The following is a 27,289-nucleotide window of genomic DNA, read 5'->3' as shown; positions in this document are numbered from 1 at the left end:
TCCCTCTCTTCTCTTCTCTCCCCATCCACCCACTATGCCGCTCTGTTCTTTCTTTCTTTTTCTGATCAGTCTTACCAGAGGTGGATCCAATTTATTGGATGAACTTGGGCATTGTTGATTCTGTCTTTTGAAGCTTTGTTTTCTACTTTATTAATGTCTGCTTTTTTTTTTCTTATTATCTCTTTCCTTTTACTTTCTTTAGGCTTTTGCTGTTTCTCTTGCTCTAACTTTTTAAGTTGGATAAGTATCTTGAATGTTCAGACTTTCTTCTTTTAAATGTAAGCCTATAAGCGTTCCTCAAAGTCTTGCTTTCTTCACATTTCACGTGTTTTCATAGGTACTATTTTCACTTTTGGCTTAGCTCTAATTTCTGTTTTTTATTTTATTTTATTTTGATTTCTTCATTGAGTGGTTCAGAAGTATTTTAAATTTCCAAACACAGGACTTTTTTTTTTTCTCCCCTTTGCGGTACGTGGCGAACCCGCGTCCCCTGCATCGGCAGGCGGACTCTCAACCACTGCGCCACCAGGGAAGCCCAGGACTTTTAAAATTGTTTTTTATTTCTGACTTTTCATTTAGTTGCAGAAGTATCACCTGTATGGTACCAATTCTTTGAATTTGTTGAGATTTATTCTATGGCCTCATATAGAGTTAGTTTTTGTAAATGTTGCATGTGTGCTCAAAAAAAATGTGCATTCTCTAATTGTTGGGCACAGTAATCTATTTATATATAGTTGTGTATATACTTACACAACACACATACAGATGTACACACATACGTGTATATGTGCACACGTGTATAAAATGAATTACATCTCTTCATTGTTTTTTAAATCTTCTGTATCATTACTAATCTTTTGTCTGCTTGACCTAATTGAAAGGGTTGTGCTAAAATCTCTCATTATGATGATGGATTTTTCAATATCTCCCTATATAGCAATTTTTGCTTTGTATATTTTGATGCTATGTGATGGTCACATCTTCCTGGCAGATTGGACCTTTTATGGAGAGACCTCTATCCTTAATAATGCTTTTTATAGTAAATCCTATTTTATCTGGTTTCAGTTTTCTTTTATTTTGTATTTGGTAAGGATTTTCAATCCTTTTACTTTCACCTTTCTGTGTCTTTAAGCTTCAAGTATAAAAGTAACATATAGGAGGAGTTTTAAAAATCCAAATTGATAATGTCTGTTAACTGGCAAGTAAATGAGATTTGTTTTTATCATATTTTTGTTTTCTACAAATTGTGCTTTTTATGCTTTCTTCCAACTTTCTTGTCTTTTTTTAAAATAAGGTGTTTTTTTTTTTTTAATAAGGTTGGGTTTACTTATTCCTATTACTCTTTTTTCTTTCTTCTGATTTAGAAGTTATATGATACTTCTGTTATTTTAGTGGCTACTTCTGAAATTATACCATCTTAATACCTTAATCCTTTTCCTGATAGTGCAAGGAGTTTAGAACATTAACCTAATCATTCCTCTTCCAAATTACATGCTACTGTTTTCCAGTATTTTAGTTGATGTCCTTCTTTTTAAACTCCACAAAATTATAGATCATCAGTTTATTCACTTTTTTTGATTAAATTTTCAAGTTCTTTGCTCATTATACCTTCTTAAAAATCATACCTTCCTTCATCACAAATTCCTTTGCATACAATATCATTTCATATAGTGGTAAACACTCTCAGTATTGCTTACCTGAAAACGTCTTTGTTTCATCCTTGATCTCGAAAGGTTGTTTGGCTGGGTGCAAAAAACAATCTAGGTTGATGGCTCTTTTCTCTTCTTTTTCTCTTTGGTGTTCTGAAGATTCAAGTGTTGATTTATTTTTACTAATCCTGCTTGGTACTCACTGTCCTTGCTGGGACCAATATTTGGTGTCTTTTATCACTTCTGGAAAATTATCAGACAATTTTTCTTCACCTATTGCTTCTCCTATAACTTTCTTTTCTCTCCTTCCAGAAGACATTACTTAGGCTTTCTCACTGTAGCTGCTATGTCTCTTAACCCCTTTTTAAGTTTTCAGCCCCCTCTCTTTCCTGAATTTTGGGTAATTTCTTTACATCTATTTTCCAGTCCACTAATTCCCTTTTCAACAGTATCTAATCTACCCCATGATCTAAGCACTAAGTTTTTATATAAACAATTATATTTTTTTATTTCTTAAAGTTCCATTGATTCTTTTTTCAAATCTGTTTGGTCATTTTTATAGGTTCATGTCTGTTGTTCATTTTTTTTAAATTCCATCTTTTATTTCATTAAACATTTCATACATATTTTTCTTTATTTTGTGATAGTAACTGCAATATCTGATGCTCTTGGGATGTAAGCTTTTTATTTCTGCGAACTCTTACTCCATAGTGGGTTGTTTACTTGTGTATTCGGTGATCTTTAATTGGAAACTCATGGAAATCTTTGGAACCTAAAATGATCATGCTTTTCTCAAGAGAACATTCAAATTTGCTTCTCCCAGGAGTCAAGGGGCACTAGCAGCCCCTAAATCCTGGTTTCCCACGGCCTCAGTGCTGACACTGGTTTTTGCTCTCAGGAGAGTTTCCACAGGTCCCACTTCAGCTCATTTTGGGGACCAGGGAACTCAGAGGCTTCCCTACTTTCTGGAAGATTATGCTTTACATCGAATCTAGTTGTGCGTAGGGAGGGCGTCCCTCAGAATATTCAGACTCACACTGCAGAATCAGGATGCCGGTTTACATTTTCTAAAGATCACACTTGCTGCTCCGTGGAGAATGGATTATAGGGGGCAGAGTGGATTCTGGAGAAACAGAGAGGGACCAAGGTCAGTCTTTCAGGTGAGAAATGATGGCTTTACCCAGACTGGTGGCAGTGAAAATGAGCAAAAGGGTATGAATCCAAGTTAGTGGAGTATCTGCTTAATAACTTGTGCCTCTTTATTTATAGGTATTTCACAATCACACACAAAAATGTGTGTTTAGCCACAAACTTTCATTAGCTTGTAATTTCTCTTCCATTGTTCATATGTTAGATTTGCAAACAGTGAAAAGTTTGATAATATCCAGTGTGACCAAATGTGTAAGGACATAGATACTTTCCTATACCATTGGTGGACAGGAAATCGAAACAGCATTTTTGGAGGGCAATTAGGTCAAATCCATCAAGACGTTAGATGCACATACAATTTCTTTGTATGACACCCACAAAACTTATACCAAGCTACATTAAAAGGATGTCCAACATATTGTTGTATGTTAAAAAACTGACCACAATCTAAATGACCATCTACGGAGGATTGGTTAACTAAATCAAGATTCATCTGTATAATGGAATACTATTTTGTCTTTTCCACAAAGGGACAAGTCTAAGGTGGAAAGATATCCATGATAACTTCAGTGTAAAAAGCAAAATGCAGAACGATGTGTATAGAAAGATTGCATTCATAAAAAAATTTTAATAGCCAAATAAAAAACATATACATTTATATGCAGCGGTCGGCATGAATGCATTTTCTGGGAGGATGCACAAGAGACTGTTAAAATGATTCACTTTGGAGGGAGTAACCAGGGCTTCAGGGTAAAAGGCAACTTTCACTTTTCATTTTACAACTTTTTTATACATTTTGAAAATTCCACTGCAAGCCACATATTGCTTTTGTTTGAAGAGATCAGCCTGTTTTTATTGGACTCTTCTTGATTAGAGCACCTGCTTTTCCTGGTTATTACATCTCCTGTTCGTGCCACTTCATCATTTCCGCGGGCTCTTCCTTCAAAGACCGTGAACACGTCTTAGTCCCTCCAGTCCTAAAAGGCCAACCTTCCTCAAAGATTTCCAAAGTCCACTATTAAGTTAATAAAAACACAGATTTCCTATAATATACATAGGACAGTCCCATTTTTGTTTAAAAAAATTGAATAAATGCAGGTATGTGTGTGTGAAAAGAAAAGAAGTCTAGAAAGATTTATTCATTCATTCAGCAAAAATTTATTGTGTGCCTGCCACGGGCCAGATATTGTTGTGGAGATGGAGGTTCAAAGGGGACCAGGGTCCCTGTGCTTGGGCTCTCTTGACAACCCAGACTCTAGAATCCAGAGGGTAACATGTACCGGCAGGTTAATGGCAAGGCACTTTGCATGAGGCAACGGGCGTGAGCTTTTATATCACCTTCATGCTTTCCTGTATCTTCTGATTCTTTTTTTTGCCCTCTGTATGGCATGAAAGAACTTATATAAAAATAACGATTAAGCCATAAAACACAATCTCTCTATCGCTTTGGTCTTGTCTCTCTTCTCCACCCTACACCCATCTGTGCAATCGCTGAGACACTGATACGAAACCATTTTTCATTGTGCATCTGGATATCAAACTTAAGTGGGCATCTTGTGTTGTACCTGCCACCCTACTTATATACAACCTGCCCCCTGGCACTTCTGCATCTCCCTGGGTGGCCCTCCTTGGCCCCTGCCTGGCCCTTCCCGTGGGGCTGCTTTCCTTGGGATTCTGCCTCTGGCTAACTTTACCCTCTGTCCTCACCCTGCGCGTGCCTTGTAGACAGATGTGTGGCCCCAGCCAGCTCCTCATGACTGGCTCTTCCTGGATGTCCTGTCAGCTCCTCAAACCGCACACCCCCAAAACGGAACTCTCCCCAGGTCTCCATCTCAGGAATAGCACCACCAGCACCCCCCCCGCCAGTTTCCTGGCTGAGAACCCGCAAAGCCACGACACCTTCCTCCCTGCCTTCACCCCACATCTCAGCAGCCCCAGGCTGGCTTTCCCATCTCCAGCACCTAGTCCTCAGCACCCCACTTCCCCAGCCTCACCTCTACACCTGGGATTTGAGGTGGTCTCCCACGGGTCACCTTAAGCCCCTCCTTCCCCTCCGCGACATACACTAGATCATCCTTAACACAAGCCAGCAGGGCCTTAGCGCCTTGGTCCCCAGCCGCCTGTCAGTGGGTGCCACCAACAGCAATTTGGCCACATATGATTGCTCCTGTCCTATAATTGGGTCAACGTTTCCCTCCAAATCAACTAACTCATTTTCACTTATTTTTAAAGATAACCTATCCTTGTACGCTTTAGCCTCATGCTAACAAAATCCCAGGCTGGATGTGTCAGTTATCCAGCTGAGTCGAAATAGACATGTAACTAGTCAGATGTAAACTGTCCATCACCTACGCCTGGAATCCCCGGCAGTGCCACCCAGGTAAGCACGGGGTGGGGGGGGGGGGCCCTTGGGAAAGCACTGCCTTTCAAAACGTCCACCTGCTCTCCGCCCCCGCACTGCGGCACTCCGTCTGCTTGAAGGCCACTCCCCGCTGCCCCCGTGCGAGCAGGCCTCCCGTGCAGCTCCTGCCGCTAATGACGTGTGGCTCGCCGGCTGCTGGTTCACACCTCCCTGCTACCTCCTCAGCCTCTGCCCGAGGAGCCCGAGGCTCCTCCTGGCGGCCCCCTCCTTGTACCTCCCTTCAGCAAACCGGACCAGAACACCTCCACTTATCCACTGGTCCTCACACCGAGCCTTCGGGGTTGCCCTGGCTCAGAGCATCAGGCCCTGAGCCCTTGTAGAAGCATCTTTGCACCCCGTGGTCAGGCACACGGTAGGTGCTCTGTTGTGCAGAGACCAGGGGCTGTGTGTGCCTTTGGAAGGAGAGTGGAGTTTCCAGGTAACAGAGCTGGTTTGCAGTTTGGGCCTTTCCACCAACCGATCTGCGTGATGGAAGCTAGACACCCTGAGAGACTCTTTTTCGGAGTCTCTGTTTGCGCGTCTGTAAAATGGGGGGGCAATCTCAATACCAACCCCAAAGGCTCGACGTGAGGACCCAGTGGATAAGTAATCATGGGCTTTGCAGACTCTAGAGCTTCACAGAAATGTGCGCCTTATTATTAGGACGGTAACAAGATGCGCGATGACATCCACTGTGCTCATCCAGCTAGCACTGCTGCTGTCCCCTCGGTGAGCGGCGTGCTCTCTCCCCGGGATGAGAACGCAGCCATCCAGGGTCGCAAGGGAGGGCAAGAATTACAAGCCTGTTTATTTAACATTTAGGAAGCCTGCGCATTTTCCTGTACCTTGTCTGCAACACTTAAGCCAATATTTGCGTCTTTGGGATTCTATTTGTATGGTAATTTAAAATAGGGTTCGGACTTACAGCCGGCCTTTCTCCCGAAACTCCAAAAGCACATTAATTTTCTAGACAGTAAAATAATGCCGTAATTAAATATTACCATTTCTTTTAAAATAAAATCCAGTAACTCCCAACAAAATGGGTTTTTCGAAACATGATGTAGGTCTTCCCTCAAAATCGCACTCTAGGGAAATTCCTTATTTCGAATGGATGGAAGAGACCACGAACTTAATCAAAACACAGTGTAAGAAAAATTGACTTGTTAAATGACAATAATTTTCTCGCATTTAAAATCTCCGTGCCTCCTGTCATGGCTGACCCAAAGGCCCCCCTGTATGCGTGTTTGGGGAAAGGCCGCCCGAGGAGCCACGATGGTTGGATTCACCGTTGATGAAGCTTCCCAGATGCCCTTTCTCGTGGTTCCAACTGGAGTGTCTGTTCTGCGTTGCAAACTTCTTCGAAAGAAGAAGGAAAGGAAAGGAGGCGAGGCTAGGGGAGCCCAGTGACCCTCGCCCTTCGGTCTCCAAATACGTCCTCTGTGCAAGCGGAACCCAAGACCTCCCACGTGGAGGGACGCATGCGTCCCGGCGCTGGCCTTCCAGGGGCTCCGTCTTCGCCAAAGCCAAGGTGAACGGAGGGAGCCCGGGGGCCCTCGGCTGGAGGCCGGGTCTGGACGAGGCGGTGCCGGGTTTCACCCGGGGCCGCCCAACCGCCCGGGCCAAAGCTCAAGAGGGCCCCCTTGTGGAAACTCCCGAGAACAGCCCCGCAAGTGATGCACTTGCCCCAACGCTGGGGCTGCTCCCCGGACCCCCGCCCGCGCACACACACCTCTGGGCAGCTCTCAGACCCGAAGGCACTCAGTGGGGACCGACAGACTCCATCCTGCTCTCCTCGAAGCCTAAATAATTCTGTGAGACGAGAAGACTCGGGCCCTCCGGGCAAGACCTGGTGGAGAAGCAGTTCCGAAGGCCCCATGAAGAGTTAAGCTCCTCAAGCTGCCGCCCCAAGTTCCCTACTCCTGCGCCCTTTTCCGGGAGTCTTCACCGCGATTACACAAACGTCTTCTTTCTTACTGAATGTGTCAAAACCTTGCCGATTACCTCCGCCAAATTCCTGTTCTGTAGAACAATGGGAGCTTCAGTCTTCTGCCAAGAGAGCGAAGAAGGATTCAATCCAACGGGAGACTTCTAGACACACGTTCTGTTTAGCAAACACTGACTTGTAACTACATCCCTCAGGGCAGGCACCAGAATGTTCCGCGAGACGGAGCCAGGTTCGGAAGCCCGGAGAGATCTCACATTCTGTCTCTCCAGGCCCCAGGTCCCCCTCGCCGCACCCCTCAAAGCACAGGGCTGAACGTTGGTGTCCATGGAGAGCACTGACCAAATTTGGTATAAATTAGGAACATCTAAGGGGCCAACATGCAGATCTGGGAACACAGGCGTTAAAGCTGAGCGAAGGAGGCCTTGTCTCCCAGACACCAGAACATCTGGGTGAAAAGGGAAACACTTCCATCAATCACCCTGATGCCTTGGCTATTTGGAAACAGCTGGGCTTTGGCCAGAATTTTCCAGTTTTCATCTGGGTGGAAGCCCCAGCCAGAGCGAGGAATAATTAGTATTGTCATGGGGCGGAGGGAGTTTTGATGTGAACGGTTTTTGTACCGGAACAATCCTAAACAAACAAACAAAAGCTGGCTGATGAGCCAGGCCTGGTGGGCTAGACTCTGTCTTCCAAGCCCCCCATTCCTTTCCCATCCCGTGAGCTGTGCGTTTCCACTTCCATTAGCAGGAAATGCTCAACACAGGCCGCAGGGAGATAGCCACACGGTCAGCCACTCCCCTTGACAAAATGTTTTCAATTTTGGAAACACAAACATAAAACAGTCCCCTTCTCCAAGCGGCACCAATTAGGTCCACCTTTTCCACCGACCCCCCCCCGGTCCAGCCCAAGCTGGGACTTTTAACCCAGAGCGGGGGAAACAGTGACAAACCAAGCTATGTCCCTTCAGTAGCTTTTCAACACACTGACATCCGAGTCTGAGGCCCTCCTGCGCCTCAGCGGCTCAGAATCTGTTTTTCCGGGCACGTGGTCCCTCCAGAATTCCTCAGGGCAACTTTAAACTCTGAGCTCACCAAGCAAAAGAGGGCACGTGCCACAGTCCTGGGATGCTGCGGGGCTGGGAGGCGGTGTGCCCTTTTTTCTAGAGCACGCCATTTCTGAGTTTCCCAGGAACGCAAAGTCCGTCCTGCCTCACACCCACGCCCCAGCCTTGAAGGCAAAGACTCTCCGATTAGATGGATAATGAGATTCAATTATGGCCAAATGAGGGACATATGAGGAATGTGAAGGCCAGCCGTCCACACCAGAGGGGACGTTTAGGCTCCTTAGAATTCAAAGTTTGTCTTCATATTTCTGTGATTCGCTGGTACTGTTACAGCGTGCCAATCTGTAACCCTCCCCGGGGAGTTTAAACGGAGACTCTGCGTGCCTTCTGAGCAATGGCTTCGTTGGAAAGCACATCTTTTGCCGTAGCAACACTGTGACAGCTGCCATTTCAACAGCCGGTTTCTGAAGCTTGTTGGCGAAACGTTCTCTGTGTGCTGTTGCGCGCCAGCCCATCTTGATTTGGAAAAGGCGGCGCCTCTAATCAAGAGAGGTCATTTTTGGGGGTGGGGATTTTTATTCAAATGTGCATAAGCTTCCAAGTACAAACATTCTAGGTGAATTACCTCAAGCTAAGGATTTTGAAATAAACCAGAGGGTTTCAGACTTTTTCTTTTTTTTTTTTTTTCTTAAGCAAGAGAACCCTTTGTTCAAAGCAGATCCTAATTAGCCAGCCTCCCAGTACATAAACCAGAGCAAATGGCGGAGGCTGCAGGGGCTAAAGCAGAAGGAGGGAGGCCAGAGTCCCACTCACGGGGTCTCCCCTTCTCTCCTGAAAAAAACACCTGTGGGCTTCAGAAAACAGCTTGAAACCTCTGATGCAGCGAAATTTGACACACACACTTCCCATTCTTGAGCTGGAGCTATGCTTCCCATACAGCAGCCGCCAGCCACATACGGCCCCTGAGGCCCTGAAATGTGACCCGTCTGAACCGAGCTGTGCTGGGAGTGTAAATATATGCCCGATTTCGAAGACTTGTATTTGAAAAGGCGTATAAAATATCTCATCACTAGTTTTCATATCTATTACATGTTGAATGTATTACATATACTATTGGGGGCTGGATAAAATATGGTTAAAATTAATTTCACCTGCTACTTTTTAGCCTTTTTAATGTGTGACTCACAGTCTCTGTTTATTGAACAGTGCCGTGGAGCTAGACGGAGCCTTCCTCGGGGGTGTGGAACCACATCAGGGTCCTGGTTTGGCTGGGGCAGGTCCCAAGGGTCAAAAAGGCTATAAAGCCAAGGACCCAGCCTCAGGTTCTTACGCCAGATCCGGCCCGTCCTCAAAACTCTCGGCAGGCCTTGATGCTCAGACTTAACTCTCCCTTTGCCTGCTTCTCTTTCCTCTCGACCTGCTTGGCTCAGTCAGGGCCCGCAGCCTGCCGGGAACTCCCTGACTGACTCCCCTTCCACCCTCAGCCAGACTCTTAGCGATCCCAACAGCTGCGAGCCTTCTCTTTCTCCACTTCCATTGCAAGCCTGACCCTAATAGCCACACACACGATGGAAACCACCAGCCAATTTTTAGGAGGAGAAACCTCAAGGGGGTGGGAGAAATGTCAACAAGGAATTCATGTGCATTGGTCTTACGGAGCACAAGTCATTCATTCGTCCCTTCAGCTAAAAGTAGCAAAATCACAACTAGCACGTATTGAGCGTCTGCTATGTGAAGGCGTTGTTCTAAGTGCTGTCCATGTACTGACACGACAGATATTTATTTAGCATCCATCGGGCACTGTGCTAGGGGCTGGGAATCAGCAGGGAGCAAGAGAGATAAGGGCCTGTCCTCGTGGGAAGGAAAGGAAAAGAAAGGAGAGGGAAGGAAAGGAGAGAAAGGAAAAGGAAAGGACAGGAAGAAGAAAAGGGGAAATGAAGGAAGGAAGAGAAAGAGAGAAAGAAAAGAGGGGAGGAAGGAAAGAAGGAAGAGAGGAAGGAAGAAAGAAGTTGAGGCATCGAGGGTGACACCTCAGTAGCAGTGAGCACCCAGCACCTACATCTTGGTTTCTAAATACTATTCTCCAACAAAAGGAACCAGGTCTCCTCGGAGAAATGGCTGATTCCAGGGCTGGGTCAGGAAAAGTACAAAATGAGCCTGGAAGATCTTCTAGTGCCAGAAAATGAGGACATGCTCAAAAAAAAAAAAAGAAAGAAAAATGACAAGCGCATGTAAAAAGGACCCAGGAGCTAAATCGATGGAGCTCCCAATGGCCAAATCAGGGACAATTTGAGCCACAAAGTAAATAATGACAGCAATGGATTGTAACCTATAAAATAAATATCCCTGAATTCATACTAAGACAAATAATAATTGAATAAAGAGATAAACAGGGAGAAGGGACAGTGCTTCCTTACAGCACAATTCCGATCAATAAATCCAGAAAGTTATAGATAAAACAATAAAAAATAAATAAATCCAGAAAGAATGATGGAACTAGAAAATGACCATTTGGAAAACACCACGGTAATAACTGTTGTAAGTAAGAATCGTCGATGGTCATCAATAGATGCTAAAATTAGTGGGGGGAGTATAATGGAAAACAAGATACTTGCATGAGCTCTAAGTATATCCCCATAAGATAATTATTAATTACAAAGAGGAAAGGAGTAATTTAACAGCGGAGAAACCCGGCAGACACCTCCTTAAGCAAGTGGTCGACGTTAACATCACCAGCGCTGGGACAAATTGACATCTCAGTACCTCCCGAAGCGATGACTGAGCGGGGCACAACCTTGCTTCCTTGGGGTTCCTGCCAAAACTGCCCGAGCTGAATTTAATCATGAATAAACATCGGAAAACCCCAAGCCGAAGAACACACTTCAAAATAATTGGCCAGTACTCTTCAAACGTGTCAAGGTTGTGAAAGACATAAACCAAAGAAGCATCTCTGATTGAAGGATACTAAAGAGACGTGACAACTAAGTGTGATGTGGGATCCTGGATTGGATCCTGGACCAGAAAGGAGACGTTACTGGGACAACTGGTGAAATCTGCATAGGATTTGTAGACTAATTCTAACATGGGATCGGTGTTAATTTCCTGGTTTTGATCATTGTACTATATATATCTTTGCAAGATGTTAACCTTTGGGGAAACCAGGTATACTAGAGCTCTTTCTACTGCTTTGGCAAAATTTTCTGTAGGTCTGAAATGATATCAACTTGCAAAGTCAAAAAATAAAAGTAAATAAAAAACAGCAAGCAGGTAAGTAATTGAGAGAGGTGATGAGTGCTGCACAGGTGAGATGGGAAGGGGAAAGTAGCAGAAGGGAATGTTTGATGTCAGCCTGCCAGGAAACGCCGATTACGCTGAGACCCCAGTGAGTGGAAAGCACCCAGCTCAAAGCAGAGGGAGAGGTGCTCTGGCCGAGGAACAGCATTGCAACAGCCCTGAGGCAGGCAAGAGTTTGCTATTCAACCCTAGGAACACACAATAGAGAATCATGGGGGGGATCTGATGTATGGCCCTGGAAAGACAGAAAGACAACCGATGTTGACGGGCCCTGGAGATCGTAAGGAAAAGCATGGAATGTGACTCCGAGTGTGTTAGGAGGTTTTTGGCCATTGTGTAAATTTCCTTTGGGACACTTAACGCTTCTTTGAAATTATAATCCATAGTGGGACTACTTGATTAATGCCAGCCTCTCCGAGGGAAGAGGAACTCCGGCCATCATGGGCCGCTTTACAAAGGCATGTAACAGCCATGCAAGGTTCATGTGGGGGAGGGGTAGACGGACAAAGGTTAGGGTGCTGGGAGACCTGGGTGGCCCTTGGTATCGGTTGTGAATTGAATTGCGTCCCCAAAAACATATGTTCAAATCCTAACCCCTGGTACCTGTGAATGTGACCGTATTTGGAAATAAGGTCTTTACGGATGTAGATGCAGTCATATTGGATCAGGGTGGACCTGAATCCAATGACTGGTGTCTTTATAAGAGAAAGAGAGGGAGGTTTGGATACAGAGCTGCAGCCACACAGAGAAGAAAGACGGCCCTGTGACGACAGAGGCAGAGATTGAAGGGATGCAGCTATAAGCCAAGGATGCTTGGAACCCCCAGAACCCGGAAGAGGCAGGAAGGACCCTCCCCCAGAGTCTCAGGAGAGAACGCGGCCCTGCCCACCCCTTGATTTCAGACTTCTGGTCTCCAGACTGTGGGAGAATAATGTCCTGCTGTTTCCGGTCCCCCAGTCTGCTGTCCTTTGTGGTGGTGGCTCCAGAACGCACAGCCATGAGGGCAAGTGAGGCGTTAACCTCTGTCTCTCCCTCTTCCTTCTGTGCACCCCCTCAGGCTATTGACCACGTTTACTTATTAAATAGTTACTTATTAAATATTATTTACTTAAAGTATTACTTAATTTTTTAAAATCCAGTTCAGACCAAGCCCCTTTTAAAACTCAGTCTTGTCCTTGGCAACGTGGGCTGTGAAAGCACAATTTTGCTACGGTAACTGCAGCTGCTTTGTAACACCCTCTAAAATCGCTGCGTAACCGCTGGAATAAGAAATGCTCACCACTGCACCTAAAATCACCTGGCACACCTCCCAGGACCTCAGAACAAGCCAATTAGGATTGGGGGCGGGGGACAAAAAACAGTGCTTTTCTTTTGCTTTTTGCCCCTAAAAGAAAGGTATCTGAAGACCTGATTATTTCTCCATCAGCTCTGGCTACAAACCCCGTGTCTTTTCTCCACCCCTCCCACCCCCGCCATTGATTCAGACCTACGCTTTTCATGTTCTTTGAAGAAAACACGGATGGTGGACCTGGGTGTATACCTTCTCCCAAGGCTCCATGTTTCATCTGGAAAATGAAGATAATCACGTCCATCTAATAGAAGTGTTGTGAACAGTAGATAAGAAAAGGGAAGTAGATAAGAAAAGGGCAGATATTTTTTATTCCACTTATACAAAATATCCAGGATAGGCAAATCCACAGAGACAGAAAGCAGATTACTGGCTGCTAGGGTTTGAGAGGAGAGAGGCGTGGAGAGTGACTGCTAATGGGTACGGAGTTTCCTTTTGGGGTGATGAAAAATTCTGGAACTAGACAGAGCTGATGTTTGCATAGCCTGGTGAACATCTTAAACGCCACCGAGGGCTTCCCTGGTGGCGCAGTGGTTGAGAATCCGCCTGCCGATGCAGGGGACACGGGTTCGTGCCCCGGTCCGGGAAGAGCCCACATGCCGCGGAGCAGCTGGGCCCGTGAGCCATGGCCACTGAGCCTGCGTGTCCAGAGCCTGTGCTCCACAACGGGAGAGGCCACAACAGCGAGAGGCCCGCGTACCACACACACACACAAAAAGCCACCGAATTTTAATTGTATGCTTTAAAATGGTTAAAATGGTGACTTTTATGTTAGGTGCATTTTACCATATTTTATTTGTTAATTGGATAAGAAGCATCTGCCTGGGGTAGGGTGACCAAGTCTCTCCACCCTCTGAACCTCAGTTTCTTCATCTGCAAAATGGGGGCATTGACTGAACCTGGACCATGGGCAGTTGTGCAGATGACACCTGCTGGTCCATAGGTATGGCCGGCACCTGGAAGCGCTCCATCAGTGCACTGACAGGCTGCCTTCCCTGGGATTCCTGGGTGAGACAACCTCCGCTCAAGACAGACTCCAAGGTCTCCCTCCCCCGCTAAGACCCCAGGCAGGTTCCACACGATGTTTGCCATGTAGCCTGCTCCTGGCATTCTGACTCACGATCATACAACAGGCTGCAGCAGATCATATTTTAAACCCCAGTAGCCTGGTCTGAGCAATTCGACGCTCTGGATTTAATTCTGCAGGTAATTTGAACGATGCGATCTCATTTCAAATGTCCTGCTCTTATGAGTGCAAAAGCAGCATAATTTTTAATTAGTGGGTAAACAGTAAATAATGGATGGCGGTAAGTGGACACCACTGTTAATTAAAAATCCATGGTTGATAAAAATCAATTTGGCCCACGCATTTAACTCAGTCTATCAGGTCCCCAGGAAAAGTTGTGCAAGCCGGCCCACAGCACCATCTGCTTTCAGTTGTGGTTCCCTGAGCTCAGACTTGTCTAGGGGAGAAAAGAGGGAGGGAGAGAAGGGAAAGAAAATCTATAAGCTACCTCCAAAGCTGAGACTGGAAACATCTCATGTGTTCATTTCTAATCGGTTGGTTTCATTTTTGCAATCTTGAAGTTGAAGCTTCAGCCGAGAGGCAGTGTCACGCCCCACTCGGGTTTTTACAAAGAAGGGCTCCGGTTGTGTTTTGTGTCTTGCATGTACATGTTCTGAATATGGTGAGATTTCACCGTATCTCTTTGTCTCCTGACTTAATTAAATCCCAATTTCTCGCAGAAAAGCAAGACAAACTAAAACACACTTAGCGGGAACATACTATCTCAGGATTCGTGTCAAAATATGACGTCGTGAAGGCGACATCTCTTCGAGGTGCCTTCAGAGGGAGTACCTGGGGGAAAGGCTCGTTTCCTTTTGAACAGAAAACATTTCCTCAAGAAACCAAGCTTTGTGGAAACAGCGCCAATGTCATGTTCGGGGCCTGTTCGCGGTTTTGCTCTGAGACATAAGCTTGATTTTCCTACCAGGCAAATAACACCCACCCCCTTTTGACCTTTTACTTCCCTTTGCTCCCGTCCATTCCCCAAATCAACACTCGCATTGTCAAGCTTCACTGACAACCAGTGATGTTCAAATTAACCCACAGAATTGGATCCAGGGGACCCAGAGGGTCCGGGTGAAGCTGATTTCAGGAGCACAAGAAGGTGTGAGCCGTGGACGCGGGTGCACGTATGTCCCAGCTCAGCATTCCCGACGGGGCCGTGCTGGGCGTTTGGCCCAACGGGGATGCCCACCCATCCACCCCAACATCCTGGCTCTGGTCCCCAAAAGGCTAGATGTGCCCGAGTTAGCACAGAACCACTCTTTCAAGACTCCCCTTGGCGTGGGCTCACTGCAGAATGGCCCTGAGAGCCCTTGGGGCAGCCCAAGTGCCCACTGTCCGTGGGGACACCACCGCCCTGGTACATTGGTTGTTTATTTTCATCTCTCTATTTTGGCTGTTTAAAGCCTGTAAAGCAGGTGTAGGATACAGCAGGAATATACAGGGACCCAGTGCTACACAGGATTTTTACTCATTCCTTCATTCAGCCCCTCCTCCCCCTGCCTGCAATGCAAAAAGAGCCATGGCTAAGCCGTCAGGCCAGAGCCGATGGCCTGGCTCGAAGCCCGGCTCTGTAACCGGGGGCAGCCTGGGCCCCAGGCCAGCTAAGCCTGGGTCGCCCAGCCCGTGGCTCTCCCCATCAGAGGCAGCGGATGCCAACACCATCTCCTGGGATCGCCGCGACGGTGGGCTAACGTATACAAATCTAAGATGATATAGTAAAAACGCACGGGGCTGGTCCGGACCAGCTGGGTGAACAGGAGCCGCTGACGCCGCATCGTGCTCCCCGTCGGTGTCACTCCAGTTTCCGCAGCTGGGCCCTGGGGACCCCGAGCGTCTCCCGCTGAGACCCCAGACCTCCAGGAAGGTGAGGGATCCACCGCGGGAGGCCGAGGGGGGCAGAGAGCTCGGGGGCCGCGGGCCCCGTCAGACGGCTCCGCAGGGGCGGGGCGGGGACCCCAGCCTCCCTGGCCCAACGGCCCTTCCTGACCCTGACGGGACCACGGTACTGCGTGCTGGGGGGTGGGCAGCAGGGGGCACCACGCGTTCACTCCTCACAGCCCACACGCCCTCCTGGGCCTCCTGGGCCTCCTGGAGCGGCCCAGCAGGTCTCTCCGGCTGCCTGCCATCTCCGCCAGGCCCCCGCGCCCCCCGACCCACTTCAGCCACAGGCGTGGTGGGAAGCAGCGCCCTGGGAAGGCCCGTTGCGGGAGCGGGGCCGGCGGGTCGAGGCGGCCGCCCCTGAGCGCAGCCTGTCGCTGTAACATCCGGATGCTGCTCTTCACCAGGCTTCCCATACATCCCGCCATCTGGGCTGCGTCAAGCCCGACTCTCTGAGCGGGGATGACAGTTTCTAGGGGAACTGCTGCTCTGTAGCAGCTGAAGGCCCTGGTGGTCTCACCTCTGAGCCGCTCCTAGAAGCGAAGATCCCACGGCCAGGCCTGGCTCGTCTCCACGAGACGAGCCCGTCTGGAGAGGGCGGGGACCCCGGGCCTGCCCCACTGCTCACAGCCTCCTCCCTGAGGCCTCCGAGCCCCGCCCTGGCCCCGCTGCTGGCCTCACGCCTCAGCCTGACCCCACCGCACGCATCCCGAGCGAGTGCCACGGTGAGCCGGCGCCGGCCAGCTCCCACACGTGGGGATGGACGACACCCGGGCCTGGCGCCACGGAGGGGCCACGAAGGGAGTGGCCACGAGCGGCGGGTGCAGGTCTGGCGGCTCCAGGGGCAGAGCTCAAGCAGAGCCTGGGCTCCTGGTGGGAGGGGGTGGAGGTCCCACCGTCCGGCCCCTCTGAGTCCAGGCTGCCTCCCGTCCTGGGTGCAGGGCCCATCCGCGACTGCCCGGCGGCGCCCGGCCACGGCAGGCGGGCGCACACGAGGCAGATGAGTGCCGAGGCTGACTCGAGGCGACCCGATGCGGGGAGCCCATTGCCGGCCGGGCAGGTGAAGAACCAGGGTGTGCTGGGATCGCTGACCCGGGTCCGTCTGCTTTGCAGCCCACGCTGCGGAGGCAGCCGGGATGGCAGAGGGCAGCCGCCTGCACTGGGGACCACACTGCCAGCAGCTCCTGCCCAACAGGGCGCCCGTCACCGCTCTGCTGCCCCCACGCCTGGACGGGCCCTGGATCTCCACTGGGTAAGGCCCCGCTGAGGTCACGCCGACCACAGGCCCCTGGGCTCGGAGGCTTCACCCACCCCGAGCCTCAGCGTCCCGTGTCTGTGAAACGGGCACAATTCGTGCAACGGTCCAGAGGCTGCCACGCACGTGCTCGCTTGTCGCCCTCCCCAGAGCGGGCCTGGCAGGTCGGGACCGTGTCGGGCACCCTGGCCCAGCCACATGACAGCAACTGGATGAAACGCACTTGTTCCACTCACTGAGCACCTGCTCCGCAAACACTTACTGAGGAGCTAGTATGAGCTGGGTGCAGGGGGAGCTGCGGTGGAGACCAGCCCTAAACACAGAAATAAGTGACATAAACTTGAGATGGTGAAAGACATAAAATGGAGGATGTGAGAATGAGTGGCCTGGGAGGGCTCTTCCGGGGGCGGTCACAGAAGGCTTCTCGGAGATGGGGACATTCAGTCGAGATCTAAAAGGAGGAAGGAGTCAGCCATCCAGGGAGCCAGGGGCAGAGCCAGGCAGAGGCGGCAGCTGGTGCAAAGGTCCTGAGGCTGGAAGGAGTAGGCCAGAGAGGGCCCAGGGGTCCTGCCTGCCCATCGAATTCTCCTTCTAACCTGACAGGCCCACCTGACCTTTCAGAGGCCCCAGTGCTGCTCTGGGGCGATAGGCTTTGTGCTCTGCCCTCATCTGCGGGGCAGCCAGCTGGGCCCTCCCTCCCAGGGTCAGGGAGAAGGAAGACAGTGTCCTCCTCCACACCTAGTACATCCCCTCCTCCCCAGCCAGCCCCTTGGGCCAGTCCCATTCTGGGGTCAGGGACTGGACTTTCCACGTCCTCCACGCACCTCCCGAGGTCAGGGAAAAATCCAACTGCCAAACATCTGCTAGCGCACTGGGCGAGGAAGGGGACTTGAGTTCTGCAAAGACGCTCTGGATGCATTCCCAGGCTCTGCCCCCTCCTCGACTCCACAGGCCAGGTGGGGTTCCTGCACCACTGGCCGGGGTCACTCTGAGACAGAAGTGAGACATGGGGAGGATGGGGACTGGCTGCAGGCTGTTCCTGCCCCAAGACAACAGCATTCCAGATAGTTCTAGAAACTTCTAATATTTTCTTTCTAGAAAGTCCCCCATTGTACCCTTCGGACAGGCTTTGCTGTTTTCCGGGAGTAGTGCAGGGAAAGCCCCCGAGTCTGGAAACCATCGGGCTGTCCGGTGTGACCTACTGCGTTCCTTGGGGCAAATCTTCCTACCCTCGGGCATGTGAGTCACCTCTCTCCATTTTTAACCACTGCCTGGACAGGTACCTCCTTACGATTTTTCTTTAAACCAACTTGCTTTTGTTGGTGTAAATATATTCATGCATTTTTACAGCTTTATTGGGGGATAATTGGTATACGGTACACGTTTACAGCGCTATGATTATTTTTAAAGGAAGTGTAACGTCACTACGGCTACGGGCAGCTGAGCCACTTGCCATAAATAGGAGGTAACCATAAAAAGAAAGTCAATGAAAACAAAACAACATCATTAAATTTTCACCTGATTCGCTGCCTGCCTAAGGCCCTGAGTCTGTTCACGTTGGGAGAAAAGGGAGATTGGTGTTAAAGACACATGAACTCCAACCGAGACTCTCTCCTTAATATAACCAGAAAGACTGAAAGAAAAGGGTGAGTGAGAACCTATTTCTCCTGCTCCAGCAGCGCTGGTATGAAACATTTCGAGAAAATAACAGTACAGGTGGCACCTGGTTAGCGTAACATTGTGCAGGGGGTACCTGCCTGCTCTTTTTCCCCGGGAACTTGTCCACCATCCACCCCAAGCCAGGGTGTGACTGGGGGTCTAGGAGTCATGGTTTCATCGCCAGCAGAATAGGGCCCTGGGGTCAGGGCCAGCCTGACGCCTGGCTTTGCAAATAAAGTTTTATTGGCACACAACCACGCCCAGCATGTACATACTGTCTCTGGCTACTTTAGCTCCAGAACCACGATCCTGAGTAACTGCCACAAAGACAGAAACACTTATTATCTGACCCTTCACTGGAAAAGTTCGCTGGTTTAGATCAACAAGCCTGTCACAGATGTGGGTGAAATGTGGTGGCAGGGGGCCCGTCAGCTTAGCTAGGGGGGGAGACAATGTAAGCACCCATCATCCACGATTCACTCAGCGAGGACCAGGGTTGGGGGGTCCAGTGTGTGCCAGGCCCTGGACCAGGTGCCAGGAATCCAACGGGGAGAGAACAGGCAGGACCCTGCCCCCAGGAGCTCAGAGCACAGGGCTCCCCAAATGGTGCGAAGGAGCCCCCGTTTCTTAAGCTCCTCCCAGGCGCCACCACTGTGCTGGCTGCTTCCTCGAAACCCTGACTGTGGATCCAGGGCCTCTGCGTCCCAGAGGAAGGAGCCGGGCGTTACCAGGCTCACAGTCCTCAGGAGGGACGGAAATGGGATTTGAACCCGGGTCCTCTGGCTGCAAAGCCTGTGTGTTTCTTGGGCCAAGGGGGATCCATGGGACCCACGGGGAGCCGGGCCAGGAGGGGGATGTCCGCTGAAAAAGGCATTTGGGATGGCATGGAAGGAAAGCTTCTGCTGAGGCCACAAGGCAAGAGTGGAAGGCCCCCAGCCCCCAAAGTGGGGCTGAGATCAGCTGGGGAAACTGAGGCTGCAGGCTCCCAGCCCTGAGCTGAGGCCTGACACAGAGGCTGTAGGAGGGGGATCCCGGAGCGAGGCTGGGGGACTCACTGCTCTGCCCAACCCCCCTCTGCCCCCGCAGCTGCGAGGTGCGCCCGGGACCCGAGTTCCTCACCCGCTCCTACACCTTCTATGCCAACCGCCTCTTCCGCGCCTACCAGTTCTACTACAGGGACCCCTCGTGCCGGGAGCCCGCCCACTCACTGCTCATCAAGGGCAAGGTGCGCCTGCGCCGGGCCTCCTGGGTCACCCGGGGCGCCACCGAGGCCGACTACCACCTGCACAAGGTGGGCGTCGTCTTCCACAGCCGCCGCGCCCTGCTCGACGTGGCCGGGCGCCTGGACCAGAGCCGGACCGGCCGGGCCTGCGCGCGCCGCCTGCCCGCCGCCCGGACCTGGCTGCCGGGGGCCCTGTACGAGCTGCTGGGCGCCGGGGCTGAGCGGGACTGCGCGGCCGCCCTGGGCTTCACCATGCACGAGCTCAGCCTGGTCCGCGTGCAGCGCCGCCTGCAGCCCGAGCCCCGGGACTCGCCCCGGCTGGTGGAGGAGCTCTACCTGGGGGACATCCACACCGACCGGGCCGAGCAGCTGCACTACCGGCCCACCGGCTACCAGCGCCCGCTGCAGAGCGCCCTGGTGAGTCTGGGGCCCGGGAGGGCGGGCTCTGAGCGCCTGTGGGATCTGCCCCTGCCTGGGGCCCTCTGTGCACAACCCCCCACCCACCCCCACCCGCACTGGTCTGCTTGCCTCAGGACCTTTGCACATGCTCTCCCCTCTGCTCGAGACATCTTTTCTCAGGTCTGGACAGAAGGAACTCCTGGGGAGTCTTCTGGAGTGTGGTCCTCCTGACATCCTCCTCGTGGACCCGGCAGGGTCCCTTCCTGCCCCTGCTATGCACGGGCAGGTCCCCCCCCCCGCCTCAGTTCCCGGCTCAGATGTTCCCTCCCATCCCCACTCTGCACGGTTCCCAGCACTCGGCACACTCTGGGCTGCACTGTTTGTTTACTGGCTGACCGTCTTCTCCCAATAGCACCCGTGGGGGGCGGTGGGGGGGAGGCCCTGTGCCCCTCCGTGTCCCCACAACTGGCCCAGGGGCTGGCACACGGGCTGGGCCAGTAAATGTTGGTGAGTGTACTGGGGGGCAGCTCCTCCGGAGCTCTGCCAGGCGGTCGCACAGCCCTCGGAAGGCCCCTCTGGAGAGCTCCGTGTGGACCCACTGTTACCCTGCAGTCAGCGGCACTGAATGCTCCCCGTCATACTAACCTCAGGCCGAGCAGCGCTTTCTCAGACTCTGACCGTTCTCAAGATGCCGGCACCTGGGCATCTTCTTAGAAAGCACAGTCAAGTTCGAGGGTCTGGCCTGGGATTTTGCATTTCTAACAAGCTCCCAGGTGGTCCATGGACCACCCTCTGGGCAGGAGGCTGCAGTCTAAAGGGAGATGCCCCCTCTTTGAGATGTGCCCACCCCAAAGTGAATTTCACGTAAGTCAGTTAACCTAGACTTTAACTTAAAGACATCACAAACATACTCTCCTGATTTGGGGAAGCTCTAATAGCCCTTTTTTGTCCGATGAGCACACAGGCAAAAAGAAACTGAACTTTATGTATGTAAAGTTCTCCTGGCACATAGCACAGAGCCTGGTGGGCAAGGCTAGGGCCTCGTGACCACTCCAGTGAGTCTGGTGAGTCTGGTGAAACCCCAGGACCCCTCCTCAGAAAAATATTTGTAAAAGCATAAACTAAAAGACATGGGATTTAGACAGAAATCAATTCTATTAAAAGAGTTACCCAAGTCTTAAAACACTCTGAGGTGGGAATACGATGAAGGGGAATTCTTTATTCTCCCTATTTCAAGGTAGCAGTGCGTGTAAACAGTGTTTCTAGTATCTGCAGCACTGTTAATATGAGATCGGCCACAAAGCAGAAGGTTCCACTGAAGCCACAGGGGTCTGTTGCCCACATGCACAATTAGAAGAAACTTTTGATTTTAGGTTGAGGTTTGTTAACAATGAAGTCGAGGTTAGGACTCTGGGTTAAGAATGTCTGTAGGAAATACCCAAGGGATATTTTTCAAAAGTGAGAATGGATGGATGGATGGGGGAATGGATGAGTTCAGGCATCCCTATCAAGTGCTCTTTGAGCCCACAGGCAACCCTCACGTGTTCAGCATGCAGTGAGTGCCTGCTGTATACTAGACACTTACGGAATTAAACCAGATGGGGCAACAGGTCACCCCTGAGAGCAGCCTCTTGTCAAAGCATCCCCAGTGTGGGGGGGGGAGGGGCACCAGGTTTGAGCCCATCTGCGCTCTCTCCTTCTCCCACCTCCCTCCTCCCAACCCAAGATCTGGGTAGCAGAGAAGAAGCACCACGTGAAGCCCTCATGATCAGAAGATCAGCCTGAGTTCTCTGCATGACCTCGAAACGATTCCCCTTTTGGCAGCCAATGTTCTAGGCTGGTCTGACGTCCATCCTCCTTAGAGCAGAGAAGGCACTGGTGGGGGGGTGATTACCGGCACCCACCACCTCATTAGGAGGGCAAACTGCTCTGAATGCCGAGAGAACAGACCCCGGGGCACAGAGGATGACAATGTCATGTCTCCCCAGGCCAGGCTCTGGGGCTGCAGACTCCTGCCTTCCTGCTGCCTGAGCAGCCAGGGTGGCCCCTGCAACCTGCAATGCAATTGCCAAGCAGAACATACAGGACCAGCAGGGCCAGATGTACGGATGTGAAATTAAACGTTCACTCACCAACTGCCCCCCTCCGCATAAAAAAAAAGAAAAAGGAAGATAATTTCACACAGGGATACACTGCAGATAACCCCCCCTCAAGTAACGAATTAGTCATTACCTTATGCTCTCCGGAGCCCAAGCCTTGCCCACAACCCAAACCAGATGGTAAACATGAATATTTTTAGAAGTTAATTAATTTAGAACCAATTTGATCCCCAAATTCATTGCCTGGATATAGAATCCTAATCAATCAGCCAACACGCGACCAAAATCATCCAAGCCTGGTGTCACCTCTGGGGGTTAATTCGAAACTGTATGTGCTGTTGGTATAACTTTATATAAGAGGCTTAAACCAGTAAGAGTTTGGCTTGCACACAAGTGTGAATTCTGCTGGCTGGGGCCTTGTTTATTAACACGTGCAACTCCGGACCTGAGCACGATGCCTGGAAGGTTTCTGATAGAGACAGGTACTTTCTTCCATCCCCTTCCAGAGCATCAGGGAAGGAATTGCTTTCTCTCTCCCTCTCACCTTCAAGTCTTGCTAAGTTCTCCATTTGTTTCTGCCATGCAGAAAACTGCTTGCCCCAAATTACCAACCAGCATCCCCAGATGTCCTGTCTGCAAAAGATATCTCTTTTGAGGGAGAAAGGCGGCCCTGAGATTATTCTGATGTAACGCACTATGTCCTGTCAATACACATTAGTGTAACAACAGTTTGAATGTGGGTTAAAATGCCTAAATTAGAGGAGACTCTTACCAGCCAGGATTCCAATTACCTGCACTCCAGCTAACTACCCAGCTTTCTTGCTGCTTTCCGTCACAAACCCTTCTGTAGCCATTTATTAGCATTTCCAAGTGCCTTCTAGTCCTCTGGGTCAAAATCCCCCAAACCAAAAATAATATCGTTTCCTGTATTATGGGAAAAAAGGCAACTTTAGGTTCACCATAGAAATAAATAAGAAGAGCTTATAATGTAGCAATCCAAAATAGAAAAAAAGTCTGTTCTCAATCATCCAATATATTTTCTTTCTAAACTAGAACTCCCAAATGCCCCCTTGTCTGGCATGAAACTCATCCAGCAGCAATCTGTGGAAACCTTTTGTTTTTTGAACAAAAAAAAATTGGAGCTGTTTTCCCAGCTGGGGTTTCAAGATGCCTTTCCCCTTCCCTGTCCTGTGTGCACCCATGGCCCCGGGTGTCCTTCTGGAACTGCAAAAGCTGGGGATGCTTGCTTTGACAAGTGGCTGTTCCAGGACATTTACCTCTCAGAATGATGCTCTGAACTAAATTCTGGGCAGCAGCTCCCTTAAAAAAAAAAAAAAAAAAAAAAAAAAAAAAGTCTGTATCTGGTTTCTTTTTGGCCTGCACTGCGCTTTTTCACTCCAGAATGCAGACTGACTACTCCCACGCAACTGGGTTTAGCATCTGCTTCCTGTTGACGTGTTTGACTGTAAACCCAGCTCGTAAGAATTTATAAGACAGGGGCAACTGTAAATAAGGCCAAAGCGAGAGGAAAACAGCCTCGGGCAACTGAGGACTGTGGCCGCACCTGACACTGCAGAGGGGGCTGGGTTTCCAAATTATAAAGAACACAAGCATGAACATCTTTGTGCCAAATCTCTTTGCAACTTTTCAGCCACTCCTCAGCACAGATGCTCAGCAAGGGGTTCCAAGGGCATGCGAATTTTAGTGGCTCTAAGGTAACGGTGCATGAAAAGCGCTCAGCACAGCTCCTGGCCCTTACGAAGCACCTAAAAAAGAATGAGTTGTGGGTGGGGGAAGTAACAACAGGCAGGAGAAAGACGGTAAACATGAACGGTCGAATTTCGAATTTCGGGACCAAGCGGGCCGGGTGTGGGAAAGGACAACCTCTTTCAAATCCCAGGACACAAGTTCCATCCACCTCTCCTTCCTTCGTTTGCCCAATACACCTGCTGCGAGCAGGTACTGTGCCAGGCCCTGGGGGTGGAGCAGCCACAGAGAGACAGCCTGGGCTTCCTGGAGCTTACTCTCCAGTGAAGGGGGAGGAGTGGAGAGCAGAGGAAATAGGGCGTGACACGTCCCTGGGCACTAGAAGGGGCTGAGGGGTGGTCGCGAAGGGTCTCTCTAGGGCCTCTGAGCTGAGACTGAGAGGTCGGAAAGGAGGCAGCCAGGCTACGTTTCCGGGGCGGGGTGGGGGGGTGGGGAGTTCCAGGTAGAAGCATCAGCAGGTGCAAAGGCCCAGAGGATGGAGGAGCCGCCTGAGGTCCACGAAGAGTGGAGTGGCCGTCCGGGCTGCAGCGGGGAGTGAAGGGGTGACGGGCGGCCGGTGGGGGGGGGTACCCCGAGCCAGCCCGCCGCAGGTGCCCCCTGACCTCCCCGCCTCGGAAGTCACCGCCTTCCCTCTGTCTCTGCCAGCACCACGCCCGCCCCTGCCCGGCCTGCAGCCTCATCGCCCGCTCCGACGAGCACCACCCGCCCGTGCTGCCCCACCAGGCGGCCCTGCCCCTGCGCCTGGCCGGCCGCTGGGTCAGCCCCGGGTGCGAGGTGCGCCCCGCCGTGCTCTTCCTCACCAGGTTCTTCACCTTCCACGGGCACAGCCGCTCCTGGGAAGGGTATTACCACCACTTCTCGGACCCCACCTGCCGGCAGCCCACCTTCACCGTTTACGCAGCCGGCCGCTACACCAAGGGCACGCCGTCTGCCAAGGTTCGTGGCGGCACCGAGCTGGTGTTCCAGGTCACGCGAGCCCGCGTCACCCCCATGGACCGGGTCACCACGGCCATGCTCAACTTCTCCGAGCCGAGCAGCTGTGGCGGCCCGGGGGCCTGGTACCTGGGAGCCGAGCGGGATGTCACGGCCACCAACGGGTGTGCGCCGCTGGGCATCAGGCTCCCCCACGAGGAGTACGAGCTCTTCAAGATGGAGGAGGACCCCCTCGGGCAAAGCCTGCTCTTCATCGGACAGAGGCCCACCGACGGCTCCAGTCCCGACACCCCGGAGAAGAGGCCCACATCCTACCAGGCACCCCTGGTGCTCTGTGACAGGGGGGCCTGGGGCTTCTCCAGGCCTCTGCTGCAGACGCCCGCCAGCGGTGGGGGGCTGGGTCCCCCAGCGGCCCCTCTCCCCTTCCCGCTCCTGGTTCTCGGGCTGGCCTTCCTCCAGCGGCTATGAAATTGGTCTCTGACTTCCGGACGGTGCCTCAGGACACTCGTCCGACCCCACGGACTCCCTTCTGGCACAGACTCCTCCACCCGTGACTGTCCTGGACAGTTACACAGCCCGGCCTGCGTCCTAAGCGGCTCAGCACCTGAGTTTCAACAGCGCCTGCAGGGTCTACACCCTGGCCAGCGACTCGAATCACGACCGCAGACCCGGGCATCGCAGCGCCGTCAACTGCCCTGAGCTCCTAAGCGCTCACTCCCCACGTTCCCGGGCAGCGCGCGGACCAGCGCCGGGGAGTGGACCACACCCGTCTCCCTGCCCCACGGCAGCCCAGTTCCCTCCCTGAGCCCCTGAGATTCAGTGAAATGGCAACACGGTCCTGCACGCGCGTGCTGCCACTGCTCTGCTGCGTCTGTGGGTTGTTGTTTAAAGATTATTAATTCGAATTTAGCAATACAAACTGAAACCCGAGCCATGAATTAAAGATGCTGCTTCGGGCTTTCAGTACGTCTCAGCTCACTGGCAGGGGGCTCGGCTCGTCTCTTTGGGAGCAACTCGGCTTTCCAGTCGTGACTGCCGGCGTTTTGTCTGCGCCTATGCTTCTGCGGGTCAGGCCTCGGGCCCGTCAACACCGCGAGCGGGTAAATCCAGCCCTCCCCGGCCAGCAAGCAAATAAAGGCAGCCCCATCCGCCCCAAACCCCAGCGTGTGGGGCTGGCGGCCAGGGTCAGGTCTTTGGAGGAAAGCAGCGTTTCCAGCCTTTGGAAAGTAATTAATACTCATGACAGCGGTGACACTAATATGCTCTGTAATTAGCCCTGCACAGGCGTCCTCTGTTTTCAAGAGTCCCCGTGCTTGGCTGACAAGGAGGGAGAGAAACCTCCGACGCGTCTTTGGGACCATCCTAGGATCGGCGGGCTACCCGGCCACGTCTGGAGGAGGAGAGAGCAGAGAGCCACACCTCACCCAGCCCACTCACTGCAGTGCTAATGTGCTGATGTTCTCTGCTTAGAGGGGGCTGTCATCAAGGTGGGGACAGGCTGTGCCTCTCCAGGGACCCTGCCTGTGTTCCCAGGGCCTCGTCTGTACACTGTGAAATTAACTGGCACCCTGGTGGGCTCAAGGGTTTCCGGGATGCTGTGCCGATGATTCACGCCTTCCTTCCTCTGCCCGAGCCCTGTCTCTGGCTCTTATCACAGATCTTGAACAACAATTGTCTGTGAGGCTAATGGTGCTTTCAGAGGGAAGCCCTTGTCCTCTGTTCGGCTGTGTGGGGTTCAATCAGCCCGCTGAAATTGCCCTAACTTATCTACACAGCCTTCTTACAAAAAACAAAACCAAAAACCCGCCGAGTTAATATTCTCTGTAGGTCTCAGAGAGCTATGAGCGTTCGTGGCATATTTACCGAAGTACAAGAAATAATTAGATTATTTACCGTCTCAGACTGCACTGGGGTGGGCGGTGTGGCAGCGTTCCTGGTTGGGATGAGGGTGCGTGGTGGGAACACGTCCACGGCTGAGCAAGTCTTGTATCCAAGGCTTGAGGCAGCCATACTACCATTTATCATCAAATTTGAATCTTTTAATAAAATTAAACAGCCTGAAAAATGTTCCTGCTGGTTATTAAAGTCAACCAAGGGGATTATGGTTCTAAAGAAAGGAAGTGAAGTGTCTTGAGAGAGCGTGTGAAAGAGAATAA

General features: G+C 51.2%; 1 protein-coding gene across 1 annotated transcript; it reads left to right on the top strand.

The window, feature by feature from the left end:
* The first annotated feature begins 5,881 nt into the window (after window positions 1-5,881).
* Window positions 5,882-25,601, top strand: APCDD1L (APC down-regulated 1 like). Its single transcript, XM_007101958.1, has 6 exons — window positions 5,882-5,928; window positions 6,703-6,869; window positions 16,430-16,672; window positions 16,913-17,051; window positions 19,800-20,352; window positions 24,846-25,601. The coding sequence occupies exons 1-6, from the start codon at window positions 5,882-5,884 to the stop codon at window positions 25,599-25,601; spliced, it is 1,905 nt and encodes a 634-aa protein (XP_007102020.1).
* Window positions 25,602-27,289: the final 1,688 nt, after the last annotated feature.

The sequence above is a fragment of the Physeter macrocephalus genome, chromosome 14 (assembly GCF_002837175.3).
Source record: "Physeter macrocephalus isolate SW-GA chromosome 14, ASM283717v5, whole genome shotgun sequence".
NCBI classification, from domain to species: domain Eukaryota; kingdom Metazoa; phylum Chordata; class Mammalia; order Artiodactyla; family Physeteridae; genus Physeter; species Physeter macrocephalus.
The sequence above is the reverse complement of the archived record's forward strand: the minus strand, read 5'-3'. Positions and strand labels throughout refer to the sequence as shown.